Here is a 17,955-nt window from a genome sequence, read left to right as displayed (position 1 = left end):
AAAGTCTGCGAGGCGTATGAGAGCCTCAAGTGGTTGGAACATTTTGCTTGAACATCTGTTTGTCGATGCATGATTCTGGTGTTATTAATCTTCTTTGTAGGTAAGCAGGTGATTCACCCCAACCAAATTGCTGTTGTCCAGGAACAGTTCTCTCCGAGCCCTGAAAAAATAAAGTGGGCACAAGAACTGATTTCTGCTTTTGAAGAACATCAGCGATTAGGCAAGGTAAATATTTTGTTAATATGCCATAATGGAATCCAAATTTTAATAATATTTAAGATTTAGAAAGATTGGTGATGGTTCTTTGCATTTATCTCATTAAGTATGCTGTAACTGAAAATAGTGCTCTTGAAATCTGTCTCGATAGATTATAGTGTGTATATTTATTATAAATATGTCACTTCCCAATATAGAAGACCAAATAGACAAATAGACCAGCTATCTTTTTCTTTCCCCTTCCATTTTAACTTTTATTCTTTGATTATACAGCCTTTTGAGTACCTGCATATATCTGCAGCATCGGTGAATTAAAACCGCTTCTCCATTATCCCTCAGAGTCACGGTGTTACTGTCATAGGAAATCATTTGCGATCAAAAGGCAGGTAGCCTGGCAAACAACTCAGACTGCTTGTGCAGACATCATTTATGGAAAGAAATAAACAGATTAAGAAGTGTTGGTTTTCTAAAAAATCTCTGTGTTGGTAAGCCTGTTTCACTTTTGGGAGTTTGATCCTGCAAACATCCCTAGTAGTGAGTGAATTTACTTTTGAGCTGAACTGCTTGCAGACCGTGATTCTTAATCATTAAAAATGGGAATGTTTTATGTGCATTTGTACCAATTGCTGGACCTGAAATTTGGATAGAGGAGAAAGCAAATTAACACTAGAATATGATTGTTCCTAATTTAGTGCATCATTGAGTCTCACGTTTCCTGCTCTGTGGGTTTCTGCTATGTAAATATTGCAGTGGTGATGCACAATCTGTCTCCACTTTGTGCCAGTAATACTTAAATTAGGGGTCGCCTGAAGGAAGATTTTATGCTAGTTGCGGCATTGTCAGTTAATTATCTTAAAGGTTATTTGCTATAATCCAGTTTGCCTCTTTTTGAAAGAAAAAAAAGTTGCAGCTAAATATGTTTGTCTTAGTTGCAGCCAAGCCTGGGCTACTTAAAAAGCAAAATCCCGATGTCAGTACAGATGAGCAGGAATGGTTCACATGTGCTCGTGTGGCATTCAAGCAAGAGACAAATCTCTTTGGTTGTGAAGTTTATATATAAGGCTGTGCATAGGGTCTCATTTTCTCTGGTGCTATATAAAGATTTTCTATGCATTTCTTCACTTTCTGGTGGGTAGAAATACATTGCGATGTGTGCCTTCCCTGTTCCCCTGTATGTTTGATACTGCAGATGTTATGCATTAAAAACACTAAAAAGGTCAAAGCAAAAATGATGCTTTCATCTCAGGGTAAAAGTGTGAGAAGATATTTGCTATTACACTGCCCTTCTCTCTTTGCTAGCCTATTGCACCCCCTCTGTAGTACCTGAGTGTTTCCAATACGTCCATGACTACGGTATTTAGGTACTGTCCTGAGCAGTTACTTCAGTGTCACTATTAGGATGCTGTGTGCCTGTATCTGTTGTGTTACCTTGAGTTTGAAATGCAGCTGTCTTCATGCAAAGAATTCAGGAACAGAAAATGTATGACTGGTTTTGCCCATTATTCCAATTTACAAAGCTTGGCTATCTTACAAAACACATCGTTATAGTACTGCTTGTGCAAATGTGTAGGCAGATAAGTGCAGAAAGTCAAACAACATACACAGCCAAATATTGCTTATTTTCATGATGTGTATAGTACTATTTATTCAGCTGAATTTAGTGTCAGAAACTCAGCTAAGGAATACCCCTGTCATACGAACAGTCAATGAACTAAATTTAATTCTACTCCCACTTCACACAATTGTGAAGCCAAACACATTAAATATTAAATCATTCTATATTAGGCAAGCATTAGTCTTTGAATTTGTTTTGAAGTTATTATTTTACTGATATAATCCTGGTTTCTTGCATATATCAGCCTTTGGGGGGGGTGTTTGGGTTTGGGGATTTTTTTTTTTTTTATTAATAAAAGCTTCTAAAATAAGGTATAAGCTTCTGTAATGAGCTGCAAGATCTGCTGAGGGTCTATGGCTTGGGCTATTTTTTTTTAACCAACCAGGTTGCATGCTTCATATATTTTTGCATATAGCCACCTATCAACAAAAAAGGACTGGCAGGTTAATACATGAACTTCTGGATCTTGTACCACTGACATATTGCTGGGCTTCATAATAAAATCGGAAAAACAGTTTTCCATGTAGTGCTGCAAACTTCTTAACCGAGTTTGCAATTTGGTATTCTAAATGTGTCGGTAAGAAGAGCTTGGACAGCCTGATTACTCCTTTTTTTTTCCAAAGCAAACATATCTCACTGAGGGATCCTCTTGCTCCACGTCCTAGCGACATGCTAAAATGTAAGTAATAACTCTTCCCTTACCACCTCCTGACAAATATTCCACACAGCAGTTTTAGTAATCCTCGTGTCCTAATGAAACACCTCTTCTGTTTTCCTTTTACTTTTATTATATTAAAGCATTCATGTCAGTAAGACTAAAAATATAGCTGTGGTTAATATGGTTGAGACTTGCATGGGTTTGCCATGTTATTAATCAGAGTTGAAAGCCTGGAAAAAATAAATGTGAGGGATTTGTGCAGCTGTTTGTGTGGTAGATAAGTTACTGGTCTGCAGTCTCTAGGATCATAGTTTGTTTTTAATTGGGTTTAAAGTTTGATGCCCTTGCTCAACGATATTTTATATTAAAATACAGTAATAAACTTTCATAATCTATTCCAGTTTGAGAGCTACAATTGCCGTAATGATCTTTCTTTGAGAGAAGGCTTCATTCTGGAGGCTGAAATGCTTTGACATTGTAGCCCCCAAATGTGAGTACCAAGGTCAGGAAAAATTAGGATCTCGAATAAGTGTTGCTGAATTGGAGATGCTGTGGCAGTCTCCAAACAGAAGGAAATTAGAGAACCAACCAGCTAGCCAAAAGTATTTGGGGTTACCTCACAGAGATAGTACTGATTGTTTTAGTTTGGCTTCTAGGTTGTTTTGGTCATAGGATTGGGGGATTTTTTTTAGTGTTTCTAATCTGACTGAAAAATAGAGTATCTAGGAAATAAATCACATCCTTGTGTTTTGGACAATTAGAAGACAATTGTCGAAAAAGTACATTTTGTATTCTATACAATTGTTTATTAAGTGCTCTTTTGTCTGGAACTTTGAGATCTAAAAAAAAGAAAAGCATTATTTCCATATCATTTCAATATTTTTTCCAATGGAGTTTTATTACTAGGGGGTATGATTCTTTAATTTAAAAAATCAGCCTAAAGAAAGCAGCATAGCTGTTGGGAAAGTCTAAATACAAGACGAATGTCCGAGTGTGTTCAGAATTAAAAAGAAGGGTAATAAACATTGTTCTGGTAGTGTAAAGGGCAGTTTAAAGAAAAAGTTACTAGATTATTTCAAGGAAAACATCTGACTTTTATCGGTGAAGCTACAATAGTCTTTACTATATAAGTGACTCCTCCATTTACATTACAAATACACTGGATACAGGAATATAATTTATTCTATCTGTAGTTACTGATTATATATGACAAGAAAGTAAGACATTGAAAATGCATTTCTGAGCCCTTGCACTTGTAAATACATCAGGCACGATATAATTATTATGATAGGACCTTACTGAATTGTCTGGTCTTTAAATAAAATTCAGACAGAAAGAAAAGCAGAAGAGTAAAGTAAGAGGTTGCTTACACATTTAAATTATGTACTAATTTACAAATGCTTTCAAAGCACCTGCACATTGAACCAGGAAATAGCTAAATGCTGCCACCAGAGTTGCCAGTCAGGTAAAGATTATTGAGAGTTAAAGTAAGTAATTCACAAACCCAAGCTGCAAGTATGGGTTGGATATTTTAGATCCCACAGGGCAAAATAGAAGCAATATCTGTACATGCCACATATGAATGCACAGGGTGCTTCTAAGAAGACCTTTAACATATGTTTCTTGCCTTATATTCTGTGCCATTGTATATCATGTTCCCAGCGGCTGAGGGATAATATATATGAACTCCAGTGATTTGACAAACTATACAGTTTGGTTTATGGACCTTTCCAGGATTATGAAAAATCTGAGGAATGCATTTATTTACACAGCATCTACCCAACAAAGGAATGGAAATTTCCAGCAGTGGCTCCCTTACAGTGCTCTTTGTTTAGGAAAAGCTACCCCAAGACACTGTATCTTGGAGACGATGTGCCCTCGTGCTTGGGCCAGATCCAGCTCCCACTGCCGCCTGGGGAGGTCTCTCCCCACTGCCCTCCCTCTCCCAGCAGTGCCACAGCCCCCACAAAGGCTCTCCATGTACAACCCCAGCCACAAGGGATCCATCCCATCCCAATCCAGCCCAGGGGTGCTGGGAGGGCACGACTGTTTTCCAGGGGCAGCAGGCTTCTCTGGGCTGCCTCCTGGGATGGATGCACTGGAGCATCCTTCTGGCATCAGGCGGTGTGGGACCCCAACAACCTGCAGGGATTATATCATGCTTTATAGGACATTATATATCAGGGCTTTACATGGACCTGTGGGTGAGGGAGCAGCCCAGTTCCCTTCTAACACTGCCCAGGACAGACTGCAAAGAGAGATTTGAGGTGCTACAAACCATCAGCCAGGGTACCCCTGTGCACACTGGGCTACAGCACTGTCAGCCCTCACTCTGAGGATGCAGGGCATTTGCTGTCATTTATGTTAATTAAGCAATGTGTATTCCTCATGCTGCAGAGTGGGGGATTCAGGGATTTGTGATAAATTACCACCTTTTATGGGCTTCGGCCTTAAGAAGTATAGGCTCAGGTGCATCTCTCTGCAAAGATGGAGAGGGCTGGTGAGATATAAACAACGTAACATGTGGGCCATATTATGTTATTTATCTTTTTTAAAAGTGCCCAAATGAAATTTTAATGCGAAAACTGATGAATAAATGGAGATCAAAGGAGCTCATGTTGGTACTTTAAAGTTTCTCTGTAGAATTTTAGTATTTGAAAAATATTTTAGAAATGGTGTTTGTGTCACAGTTGGCTTTTCTGTTAGAAAGATCCATCTGGGGGCAAATTTCAAACCTTTACAACAGAGCAGAAGGGGCTGTAATAGCTAATTGCTTGTGCTGTACTGGTTCCTACGCTGGTGCAATCAGTCCTGAGGGAGTTATGCCAGGTGGGGAGAGAAGGAGACAGATTTCACTATGCAGGGCAGCAAAATCTCCTAAGCAGGGCAGAAACTCATACAAAACATTTTCTTGCCAACTCCCCCCTTCCCCTCCCCAGAAGGCTCTTGGTGGCTCTTAATCTGTTTTCCTCCACTCATTAAAGACCTGTGTCCAAAACTCAGGGGGAGAAGGACTTGGATGGAGCTTTGACGTTTCCCACTGGGAGAAGCTTCTCTGTGAGCTAGGAGCAGAAGGATGGATGCTGTGCCCCTCCATAGCTTTTCCACCTGGAAGTAGCCTCTGGAGGAGGCAGCTCCTGACCCAGGGGACATGGGCCCTGCAGAGGGTATGGGCTGGCACCTCTCTGGGTTTCTCCTCAGCAAGGTACAACCCCCTTGTCCCTGTCGGCTCACGGAGGTGCATGCGGGCATTGGCTAAGACAGGGTAAATGCCTTTGTTTTTGGAAGGGCCATGGCACGCCAGCATGCTCCCAATGCAGGCAATGCTTTTTTGCAAGCATGGGGTGAGGAGACCCATTGCTGCAGACACCTGCCCACTGTCCTGCCAAAACCTGCTCCGCAAGAAGCAACCCATCAAGGCAGCTACTCACCTTCCAAATCCCCCTCTAAAAAGCATTAACAAGAGCTCAAGAGCCTCATTTCGATTTCCAAAGCAGGATCTAAACAGAGATGTAATGTTCTGACCAGATGGCTCTTTTTAAGGCTTACTGAGGGAATTCAGAAGCCTGTACACCCAAAATACTGTTTCAGTTAATTTAAGTAGCAGCGGTCTTGCTGCCTCTTCACTCCTGTCTGTGCTGGCTGGCTTTTTCAGGGACATGGAGAAGCTCTCTGCAAAAGCTCTGCCAGCTGAAATAGAGAATCGCAGTAAAAAATGGCTGTTCAATCCTATTCAGAAAATGAATCTGAAATTAGAAAAAATATACAATACAAAAATACTGGCAATTCCATCCTTGTTGACAGAACGAGTTTCACTGTTATTACTTTTCTCGCCTTTGTTGTATTTTACAGTGTAAAATGCCTTTTGTGTATCCTGTAGTCATTTACTTCCAGATGAAATTTTCTAGTCTATATTTAACAAATTGCTTCCATGACTATAGGCCTCAAGTTAATTCTAAATGTCTTAATTAAGGGCATCTGAGGATACTGAAATCTTAATATTAGTTACTTTTCATTTTTCCATATAATAACCATGATGCTCACTAGGGGGAAAAAATGCATGGTTGGATAGGATGTTTGTCCAGGAAGCTGCTTTTGTGCTTTAAAATAAAGATTTGCTTGGCAGCAGCAAGTGTGCTCTCTAGGATTCTTCCGCTCCCAATACGTTATAAGACAGAGGATGGAAACCAATGAAGAATATTCCTGATTTCTAGGACTTTCTCCTGTTTCTTTAATTTAATTCTTTCCTATTCTAAAGGAGCACACAGGAAGGCAACAACCACAATGAGAAGGAAACTAAAGAAAGTGTAAAGACAGCAGTAAAAAACCCCGTTATGTCTGCCTTTCATTCAGGTTGTTTGCTCAGTGAGAAGTGGTAGAGACTCTGGTGTCCTGAAGGAGTTTCTGAAGCTGGACCACACAGGATCCCTGGGCGCATCCCTGCCAGAATGGCTGTGCCTAGTGGTTCAGGCAGCTTGGGGGGCTGTAAAAAGGAAAAACAGCTTTTTTGGCTCACATAGCAGGGCAGGACTCTTATCCATGGGCTGGGGATGATAATGGCAGGTGGAGGAGAAATAAAGGACCTCGTAGGTCCTTGTTCTTCATCTTTCCTGCCCACTGTGGACTTGAGGGACCGCAAAGTCCTTCCTACCTGTTGAGCTTTAGAAAGTGTTTTTTTCTGTCAGAGTTCTTGTACTGCTGCTAGGGAGTTATTTGAGGTAAAAATTAATCTCTTTTTCATCAGGTTGTTGCTCTTTCGTTCTCGACCTTTTGTGTCCTTCCATCTGCTCCTAGAGGTAGAAGCCTGTCTCACTGAAACAGGCCTGCTCCTGGCATTACAAACTGATTTATCCTCTGCACTAACTATTTCTACTCTGGTGGAAGTTTACAGTGATGAAAAGAAACAAAAGATAGTGATACTTAATGTTTTCTTCACATCAACAAAATGGCATCAGAAACTTCCTGGTATTGATCATTTCCAGAATTCCCTCCCATCGATCCCTCCTTTCAACAGATCACAGAGACCCACAAGAGCATCTTCTCTTACCAAAAATACATTTTTTGAAAAACCTTTCCATGGATAATCTATTTTCCCCAAGGATTTTGTGTATAACTGTCTTTCCTCCCATAATGTTGCTAAGGAAAAGTGGCGATTGTCAAAAGGTTCAAAGGAGAAGGTACAGAAATACATAACCCAGAAAGCTCTGTTCACGTAACATGCTCTCTATGAAGTCTTTAGTCTGTCATATGTGACTGCATCAGTTATTTGGGCATTTCCTACATACTGCAGAATGTAAAAGGAGGCCACAGCTGTGTGTCAATCTGATCTGGAGTCGGGACAGGCCTCAGCAGAGAAGATAGTGAGACATTATCTTGTCATAGCCTGAAAAATGTGCTCAGTTGACCCAGATATCATCGAACATCTCCTAGCAGCTCACTAACCTTTGGAAGTTCATCACTAAAAGGTGGAATCGTGACCCAGCTCTTTATGACGGCATTTTGGCTGCAACTTGCAGAAGAAAAAAATCAATTAAACCTGCATTCAGCACCATCACAGCTGCCAGCTTATTTCCTACTCTTGACTTCCCCAAAAATATGGCTTCAACCTTCTGTTTCAAGAGAAAGTCATTCCTTTGTAGTCAGGATAATCACTCCTCCCCCAGGCACAGACCCAACGCCATTTGCTTCTACCAGGACTCTCTCCTCTTTTGTTCATTACCTGTAAGCAAATCCAAGTGTTCCTTTTAAGCCCCAAGGCAAAGATTTCCAAATTTCCTCTGCAGGGGGTCTCTTAAACAATGTGTGTTTTCATTAATCCATGGGGAATTATCTTCCTGAATGCCATGCTTTTTAGGGGGCCCATTTGCTATCCACCTGCTTCCTGCCCTCCTCAGAAGAGCAGATCTGCCCTTCCAGAAAACAACACTCTTATTTGCTTGTAACAGTTAATATTGTGCAGGATTAGAGATAATATTCCCAGACTTAAGCAGATTTTAGTGGGTTTATTCAACATATTTTTGTGGGCTCCAAAAAGTCATAACTAGACCTTTGGGTTTTAGAAGTGGGTGAGCCACTGAATTACCATTAGAAAGAATTAATGTTTCTTGGACAACTCTGGATCAAAGATTTCTTGCATCCTTGAACTCGAAGATGCTTGTCTATATGGGTTCTGCGTTTCCCCTTTGGAAGTTACACAAAGTTTGCATTGGCTAGCTGGCATCACCCGTTCTGCTCGTCTCCTTTTAGCCTGGCATCTGCCTGTGGATGCTAGTACAGGTCACAGGGCTTGGAAGGGAGTTTCTTGAATAATTATTTATTTAGACAATGGCTGTATTCACACACAGTCTCTGGCCTGCGTTATCAGTGCAGTGTGGGAGCTCTGTTTCATTCATGACATTTCCTAATGATGAAGGAGGTGGAGGAGAGAAGTGTGGCTGCCTCACTGGTGCCTCTATGAGTGTTTCCCCTAGGTCTGAGATGCACATTCCTGCAGAAGTAGGACAAGGAGATACTGCCACACACTCATTGCAGGGATTTGGTTTGCAAATGAAAGTAGTGCTGGCTAAACTGTTTAGAGAAGTAACTGAAGAAAACCAGATCTTCATCAGCAGGGCAGTATGTCTAACCCTGTGACAACAGAGTGCCATCTAAGGACCTGTCCTCAGTCATGAGTGTGCTTGTCTTCTGAGCAACAGTCAGCTAACTAGTGGCAGAGATTTTTTTGGCAATTCCATAAGCATTAGACAACCCTTATCTTAGGCCTATACTTTGTTCAAAATTCAGTAACAGGTGCTTTCTTGTCCTTATTGCAATTTCAGGGCACATGACCTTAGCTTGCTTTTGCTTTTCTCTCCCTGGCCCAGGTACCCCATGCCTTACCTACTCACCAGGATCCCCTTGCACCTCCAAGCCTGCCATCTGAATGTCCTGACTAGATTTCCAAAGTAAACTGCTTTTGAAAAATTTGGGTGTCTCTACGTAGTGGCCCAGGACAGCCTATCCGTCGACACGCACAACAAATGAAGATAGCGCTATTGGCTACGTTATTTCATCTGACGCAAGACAATTTATGTTTTTCTTTCGACTGTAGACAAGCCATAGGCTTAATGTAATCTTTATAAATATATTTTTATGAAAATCCTGGCCACTGTCACACGGGAGTTAAAAGTTGTGGACTACATGTATGATGAGATCTCATAGAACATCATAGGGCATCGAATCAAAGGTTTAGTAACAAGGGCTTGCCAATGATTGAGGTAATTAATAACGACAGCATTGGTTCCCAAAACAGAGCACAGAGTTCTCACAACCAGTGCTCATGTTTGGAATGCCATCTGCCATCAAACAGGAAGCAGGTAGGCTTTTTGGAATTTACAGGACTTAACTGGTACTTCAAAATGCATATACTTGCTACAGCTACACCTTAGGAGAGCAAATCCTCACATTCAGTACCAATGCAGGTGCTTAATAGATTTCAGTGGTCTAAGAACTGAGGGTCTTCAGTAACCCTCTCAGAGAGTTCACTGCAGTCATTAGTATGGATGCAGATAGAGGCACAGATAACCACAGATGGAGCAAATGTTGAGGAAAAAGCCACAAGCATTCCCAGATGCAAGAATACATCTAATTCTTCCATCTTGTCAGCCCAAGGGGACAAGCTCATCCGATCACTGTCCCACATGTCCCAGAACAATTATTATTTTACTTTAATTAACTCATGTGCTTTAACCCACAGCTCGGGGAGAATTGTGTCACGTAACTATGAGGTGCCTAAACAATTTGTATCATGATAGCTTGTTTCTCTTGTTAACCCAGTGGTACATAAGGAGACAAAAGCTGATGAGAGTAAAACCCCACATAACATTGTATATTATATAAAAGGGTTTCGGGACAGATGAAGTGTGAAACTTTACTTTTCCCTGGTCTTCTATAAAAACATAAAGGGTACCTCACCTGTGATCCTGTCCATCCCCTGTTGTAGTTAAAACAAATACGATTTTACCACACATGAGAAACACTAACAAGAGAATTACCTGTACCATTTCTTCCCCTTTCCTGGTTCCACCAGAACATATTGATCCCCAGATGACACAGAAATCACGGACACTGAATCCCATCCATTTAACTTCTAGAAAGGTAAAATAATGTTTGCCAGGAAATATATATATATGTGTGTGTGTGTGTGTGTGTATACACTCTGTTTATGAGACGATCCAATAGATTTACCAAGTTCTTAACTACTCCCAAAAGTTTCACAGATCAAATGTTCCTGGTTGCTGCCACACACAGACACACACAAAAAGAGGAGGTCTTCATGTTCCTGGGATCACTGCATTAACATGTTCATGTTTCAGCCATGGCAAATAACAGACCAACACTTAGACTCTTTCTGCAGCTTGAACCATGTCATTTCTTATAGGTAAAGGAAATCTTTAAGGATAATATGCAGAGATGACAAGAGCCGTGTTCAAGATCTATGGCAACACATGACCAGGGTTGTGTTCTAAGTTGTCAAAGAAGAGCCCTCGATTACATGCTGAAATTGGCTAAATCTGCAGTGGTTTTGGTAGTGTCTGCATTTAGCCAAAAGGAGGTTCGTAAGGTACAAGCATAAGCTCTGCCAAACTGATGTGTTACAAAGTTTAGTTCTGTACCTCTTTGGTCTCCCCACACCTACCTGGAAATTCAGTGCATTAGTTATTCTTGCTGCACAACTCCATTTGCCCTCTTTTTCATAAGCCCATGTCTTCAGCTCCTGGCCTGTGAAAATTACTGTTTTCTATCAACCCTGCCTTACAGTATCTCCTGTCTGTAGGCTAGATCTGTCTATCACTCAGGGCTGACCATGCTCAATTTTCTTTTTTCCATTGCTATAATTTTTTACCATTCCCTTATGGAAAAAAAATAAAATAAAAGAACCCAAAAACCCACAAAAAAACATAGCAGTTTTCTGTAATTTTAATTCCCGTCCAGCTGTTTCCTGTATTTGCCAAAAGCCTTCTCTGTTCCATTCTCAAAGCACTTTAGGATATATTGAAATTCAAAGTAGAGCTGTTAAGACTTTACCCAGCATGGCCTGCATCTTGCATAAATAGCTGTTATGTTTTTTAAAATGTTACTACTCTTTTAACAGAACATTAAATGTCATTGTGGATTTGTCGCGTTCACGTACTACATGGTTCCTGGGGGATGCATCAAATTGCACAGTACTAGTCCTGCACCATTCACTTAGAGAAGGTGGTCTGATACAAGAGATGGAGATGGGGAAATAGTTACTTGGTGAGCTTTGTGGGCAGCTGCAATAACCAGGCAGAGAGAAGAGAAGCCAAATGGGTCTGTCTGTGTTCCTCTTGTTGCTCTGCTCTCCCAGAGCTTTCCAGAAGAAAACACCTTTGAGTCTTTCCTCACTTGTCAGTCAACTGGGAAGGACTCTTAGCTAGTCTGCATGATGACCCGAATGGGAAATGCTGCTTGTTCACTTTCTTCCTTGATTGCTCCCTGACAGCGGCACACAGCAATCAGGCTGAGGGAAGCCAAAGGTTGTGCAAATACAAACCCCTCTGTTCTGTAAATGCCACAGTTGTCCTCCATCCCCTCACTTCTCATCCCAGCTGGGTTATTGCACCCATGCATCATCTCCCAAAGGCTGCACTCATCTGCTGTGGTTCTACCCTCTGGCTCCTGCTTCCATCAGCAACTCCATCAGCCTTTACCTGGAACGTCTGTCTCTTCCCAGGGCAGGTCTGACTCATTTGACTCACCTGGAGCTGGGGTCCTTTTACAGATTTCAGAAAAGGCTCCCTCTGAATGATTTATATGGTTCCATGGCGAGTGAGACCCACAGCCACCAAAAACAATGGATGCAAACCCCAGCCTCACACCACACACCTGCCGTTGCTCCCATTCACACTGCAATCATCCTTAGGAACAGAGCCCTGGTCCCACAGCTGAACTACTGGAAGTCTAAGTACAGGCTGGAAGCATGAGATTATTCAGAAAATTAGCCAAAAAGAAAATTTAGGTCTATGACTAAATTAATCCCCAGATTAATGCTATCAAAGCAAAGGGTGTTTATAGAAAGTCCTGTTTTCTTTATATTCATTTGAGAAAAAATCAAAAGACTGTTAAAGGCAAATTTCATCTAGCAGAATTCAAAAAAAAGAGCATGGGGACAAAGCTGTAATTACTGGTATTTCCTATCTGTTGGAACCTGTGGGTGGAAAGAGAGGCAGTGAATAAAGTATATTCAATGGCATTAAAATCCGTTTCTTTTTCTGGACTTCAGCTCAACGCTGCAAATTAGCAGGGAGAAAATAAGCCTCAGAGTGAACAGGCAGAGAAGCCAACTTCTTCGTGTTACTCTTTGGTGTTAGGAAACAAAAAAGCATTTTTTCCTTCAAGAATTCAAATTCCTAGCAACTCAAACTACAGCTGCATGCTGACAAGAAGAGAACATATGACAGCTCTCAAGTGGTTCGGTGCTCATGTGTCCACACACACACACTAACACATAGTACTATTATCCTGGTTTCCTTCTGAACATGTTATTTTAATGAAGAGAGGACAGGCATGCTGCTTAATTAACTCCTGCTTTCTAAAAAGACATTCTGACCCAGATTCATCATGCTCCAATTTAGGCACCTGCAGAGGTACCTGACTTTAGAGCACCCGTATACAGTCAGTAGGAGGGATAAGACCCTCCCGATCATGATTCAGACCACCAGCAATGAGAATTGCCACTGCTCAGCACCCAGCTCTTTCTGCAAACTATTGCAGGTACTTAGGATAGCTGTGCTCCTAAATCAGCCATTTCACAGACCTAGGAAGGATAATTCCAGACCCTAACATATCTCTGCTGTCACTGTCATCCACATGCAAATTTCTCTTTTAAGCAAAAGCTGTTATTTGACTGAATGCGTGTAGAAAAATAGGCACAATTAAAACATGCTTTTCTTATAGTGAAAAAAAATGTATCTTGCTGTTTGAGATCACTGCATAGACCTGAATTAGTCTGAAGAAGTCCCATGTCGTAAAATGTTTACTTATTTCCAAATTTATTTTCACAATAGCTAATGAATTGCATTGTTTGTGGCTACATTTTCTTTAAAGGTTTAAAAGTATAAGTGAAAATGGATGAGATGTAGCTAAGATAAAAACTGGTGTATTATTAAGAATAGTAATAGTAATAATTATATTAATGTGGTTGGGTAATAATGTAGGGTTGATTGGTTGCTCTGTAAACAAGAAATTTGAGTTGAAGCATCTACCCTTGAGTATCCGCCAGTCCGTTATTCCCAAACCCACCTAAAACAGTGTGACCTATAGTAGGAAATCCTACTTTGAATAAAATAATAGTTTTAACTATTAGGTTTTTAATGGCTTTAACACAGCATGTTCTTACATGCAGCAATATTGATTTGTGCTAGATTACTGTTTAAGGTGGATTTTTGTCTTAACCATTCTAGAATGTGATTTAGTATTTAATTTATACTGCTTCAGTCAAGCCAGATATGTCACTGGAGCAACACATTTCCTGAACATTTTTGTACATTTGGGTTATATATTCACTTTACTCACTGGAATCCTCTAATGATTACTGAGCCTTAAATGAAAACCAGTAAACAAGAAATATCTTGTTCTCCTCTGCATTTCTCTCGCTACGCATGCACAGTCACACACACCACTATCGCTCTTACCCTGTTCTTGGTTGGCCTTGCTCACTGTCAAATCTAATGCCAGCCTGTGATCCTGTATCAGTTGCAGCAGGACATTAAAAGGGTGCACAGTGCTTCACAGAGACACCTTCCGCAATGCTGGGGCCAGGCTTTCAAATCTGAATTCTTCAGAGAAGGGATCGCACATTTGTATATGGGGATTTTGCCCAGTACTGTCAGGATTACAAATAACATGTTGGGATTTTTTTTTTTTTGCCTACTGAACTTTGGCACGTCTTGATGCACAGCCTTAATCTTCAGAATCCTACCTCAGCAACATATGTGTGGATTAATGCATCCAAAGGAACGAGTCAGGTTCAGCCCTTTTTAGAACCCGTGTCTTCTGTTTAAGATTTAGCTGTGATTCATAGTTAATTATTTTAGGCTTGTCACCATGGTACTAACACAAAATCCCCAGAAATACCAAGTGATTTCTGAAACCTGCCCTGACCCTCAGGTAGCCACCACAAAGCCACACTAGCTAGTTTTGCATCCGCTTGAGGAGATACCCTATATGCAGTGCTCAGGTGTGCTTTACGTTGGCTCCAGAGCAGATTTGGGCAATATTATCACACCAGCCACTTAGTTTTTTCCAGCTTTCATCCCAGCCGCTGCTGCTAAGCACAGGCCCAGCTTGTCTTTAGCACTGGAGACCTGATGGAGACTCAGCCCATCCCCAAGTCAGGAAATCTCCCTTCCACCTCTCAGAAGCACAGCCCTAGCACTGGAGGGTGATCATACTAGATGTGGGGAGCAGAGCTAAGCCCCAGGCGCAAGGTCTGCCAGACTCTCAGCTGGCATGCACAGCCTCGCTGCCTCTCAATGTCTGCCAGCCAGAGAGGCCAAAACAAGCAGGCTGCACACTGGGCTTCTCTCTTCTCCCTCTTTTTCTTCCTCCATGGAGCACTCGGTGCCCACCGCATTTCTTTAAATGCATTTGGCCCGTCTCGGTTAGTTTGTCGTGTAAAACTTGTTCAGGATTCCTGTGGGAGCTGATGTGTCTTGGCGAGCCAATGTGTTTTTAAAGATGAGCCACCTACAATTTCTAGAGGTCCTCTCAGGAAGTTTGCATTCTCTCTTTTCCAGGGAGCATTTACTTTCCACGGAAGCATGATCGACATGCCATTACTGAAGCAGGCACAGAACATTGTTACGCTTGCCACAGCCATCAAGAAAAAATGAGCTGGTAAATGAAGCTCTCGCCATGGGGCCCCAGTAGCTATTTTAAAAGATGAATATAATACTTGGGGGGGGGGGGGGTTGTAAAAAAAATTAAAGATGTCAAGCTTAAGCAGAAATCCATTTCCATTTTGCAGCTCTGTCATAGTCTGCTTGCCAGAACTGCTAATTGCTAAAACTGTTCCCAACTCAAGCCACTGCTCACTTCTGCACAGCCCATGGACTACTCATAACCTACAACGAAGTTACATCATCAACTGTATGACATCATGATAATTACTACGAATACAGGACAATGACTTCACTGAAGGAGAAAGGCAAAACATAAGCTATGAGTTCTGTTAATAGAAAAGCAGATGAAAAACGGGTCAACCACTTCTATTTGTATCTACAATTCTTCCTGCTCCAGCACAGAACTCCTGGCAGAAAGGGCAAAGCCTTGAATAATTACGGACCGGTTGAAATAATCGAGATGAAAATCATTACCCTGTGCAGGCTTCGCATCCCTTCACTTCCCTCTCCTTCCCCCCTTCTGTAAATGTTCAACAGCCATTAAAAATACTGCTCCGACAACGCGGCACTCTTGACTTTCTTCCCTTTTTTTAAGTGGTTGCTATTCAGAGCGTTTCCTCCTGGAAGCGTCCAGCCTGGGAAGGGTTGGACAGCAATAAACTTGTAGTTTTCGGAGACACAATGCGGCAGAACTTGTGCATATGGTCTCGAGTCAGATTTACATCACATTAGGGATACGGCTACAGATCATGTGGGCCGTGTGGTTAACGGGCTTAGTAAAGCTGTTTTGAAGAGGTTAACCCAGCTTGTAGTAAGGGTAAATAAACATAACAACCAGGCATTGTCCTCTATTCAGCATGTACTCTTATATGGAGGGCTAAAGGGTATTGAAGCTGCAGAGGATCAACTTGTGGTTGCCAGAGGACTCCAATGAAGTTTGAAACACCAACAATCAGAGATTTTGTTTCTGTTCCTCATTAAATCATGAGCTTTTGTGCTCAGACCATGAACGACTGTTCTTTAAGAAATTAACAGAATGGGAAGTTTTAAACTATGCACCAACCTTTTCATGACCTACACAGCAGCAACGCTGCTGCACTTAGACAAACACCGCGGGGAAGGCTGTTCTGTTTATTTAAATTTGTAAATAGAAAACAGTTGTTTTTTAGTTTCATTTTTCACCGCCTCCATGGCCATTTTATGTAGGGAGTCACAGTGGCTCATTCCTCCCATCTGCTCGCTTAGCGTGTTTCCCCTCCATCTCCGAGCAGCACTTTAAAACATTTTTGGGTTATTTTGGGTTTAATTAAGCAGAGAGGAAAGAAGGAGAAAGGGAAGAAGTGGGGGGTGTTAGGAGGGAGCGCTCAAACCACCGACCAGGAAGCACCAAGGAGAGGGAACCCAGGGGAAGGTGGAGGGGAAGCCCCGGGGTGAAGGGGGGAGTGCTGCCGGGGCCGCCCAGAGAGGACGGTACCGATGGAGCAGCTGCAGGGCCACCCCACACCCCCCCACCCCGCACACCAGGGACACCACGCGGGGTTTTGGGGGTGAGCGGCGGGGACCGACACCCCCGAACACCCCGAATCCCCCCGCCCAATAAGGGTCCTGTCCGAAGGCGAAGCGCCGGGTGATCCCTTCCAGCGCGGGGACCTTCGGGCTAATCTGATTAATTAAAGACTACCTGGTTCTATTGCCCCTTCCCCCCACACACCCCTCCCCGTGCACCCTCCGTTATTAATTCTTGGCTGAGTAAATTATGGGTAACGCTATTAAAACATTATCAGAACTAATGAGAAACAATTACTTTAGAAGATGAGCTAGGACAAGCCGGAGTGGGGCACATGTGTACTTATCCCCACAGATTGCGTTAATAAATCATCAGGTGCAAGGCAAGGCGGAGGCGAGGCCTGGCGCAGGGCACGGAGAAGAAGATATATGAGATTTTGGGGTTGGTTTTTTTTTTTTTAATTTATTTTGCTTTTTTTTTTTTTTTTTTTTTTGCATAATTTTGTCATTAATCTCAATAGGAACCCGTGTGGCGTAGATTGGTTTATTCCCTTAATACAGCCCCGGGGGGATGGGGGGAAGAAGGAGAGGATTTCAGTAAAATGAATGTCTTCATTGCCGCCCTGGAGTCTGGATGCCCACGCGTGAGAAGCGCGCCGGAGCTGCGCGGCCGCGGAGGGCAGCGCGGGAGGCGGCGGAGGAGCCCGAACCCCGCCCGGTGCCTCCGCACCCTCCTTAAACCATCCGAGAAACAGCAGTGACAGGAATGAGCTCTCCCGAGGTGCTGACGCGCAACCTCCGCAGCCTGCGGAGCTGCGCGGGGAACTTTGTGACCCGGCCGCGGGGAAATCGAATATGCAAAGAAAATGTTGGATATATTCGGATTTCTCCCTAAATTTCCCTGATACCCCTTCCCCCAGTGGAAAATCCTGCTTCCGTGTAAAGATTTCTGCTTTATAAAAATTAAAATCCAATTTATTTGGTTCTTTCGTTTACTTGAGGAAGCTTTCCTTGTTTTTCCCCTTCCCCCCCCCCCTTCCCCCCCCCCCCCCCGG

The 17,955-nt window shown here is 42.3% G+C and overlaps 1 protein-coding gene across 8 annotated transcripts in view; it reads left to right on the top strand.

The window, feature by feature from the left end:
- CLYBL (citramalyl-CoA lyase) overlaps nt 1–15,955 on the top strand; it is a 171,144-nt gene extending 155,189 nt beyond the window's left edge. For 2 of the 8 annotated variants that reach the window (XM_065677999.1, XM_065678000.1), the window contains exons 7-9: nt 101–225; nt 15,290–15,389; nt 15,520–15,955. In XM_065677999.1, coding sequence (XP_065534071.1) covers nt 101–225; nt 15,290–15,385 — 221 coding nt within the window. In that variant the 3' untranslated portion in view covers nt 15,386–15,389; nt 15,520–15,955. Of the gene's footprint in view, nt 1–100; nt 226–2,454; nt 2,511–2,890; nt 2,910–9,352; nt 12,751–15,289; nt 15,390–15,519 lie in introns of those variants that run through there. The other 6 variants (XR_010612330.1, XR_010612329.1, XM_065678003.1 and 3 more) reach the window with 6 other exon arrangements.
- The last annotated feature ends 2,000 nt before the right edge of the window (nt 15,956–17,955 follow it).

Source organism: Lathamus discolor, chromosome 4, assembly GCF_037157495.1.
Source record: "Lathamus discolor isolate bLatDis1 chromosome 4, bLatDis1.hap1, whole genome shotgun sequence".
Classification (NCBI taxonomy): domain Eukaryota; kingdom Metazoa; phylum Chordata; class Aves; order Psittaciformes; family Psittacidae; genus Lathamus; species Lathamus discolor.
Note: the sequence above shows the minus strand (reverse complement) of the source record. Positions and strands in the feature narration are given on the sequence as shown.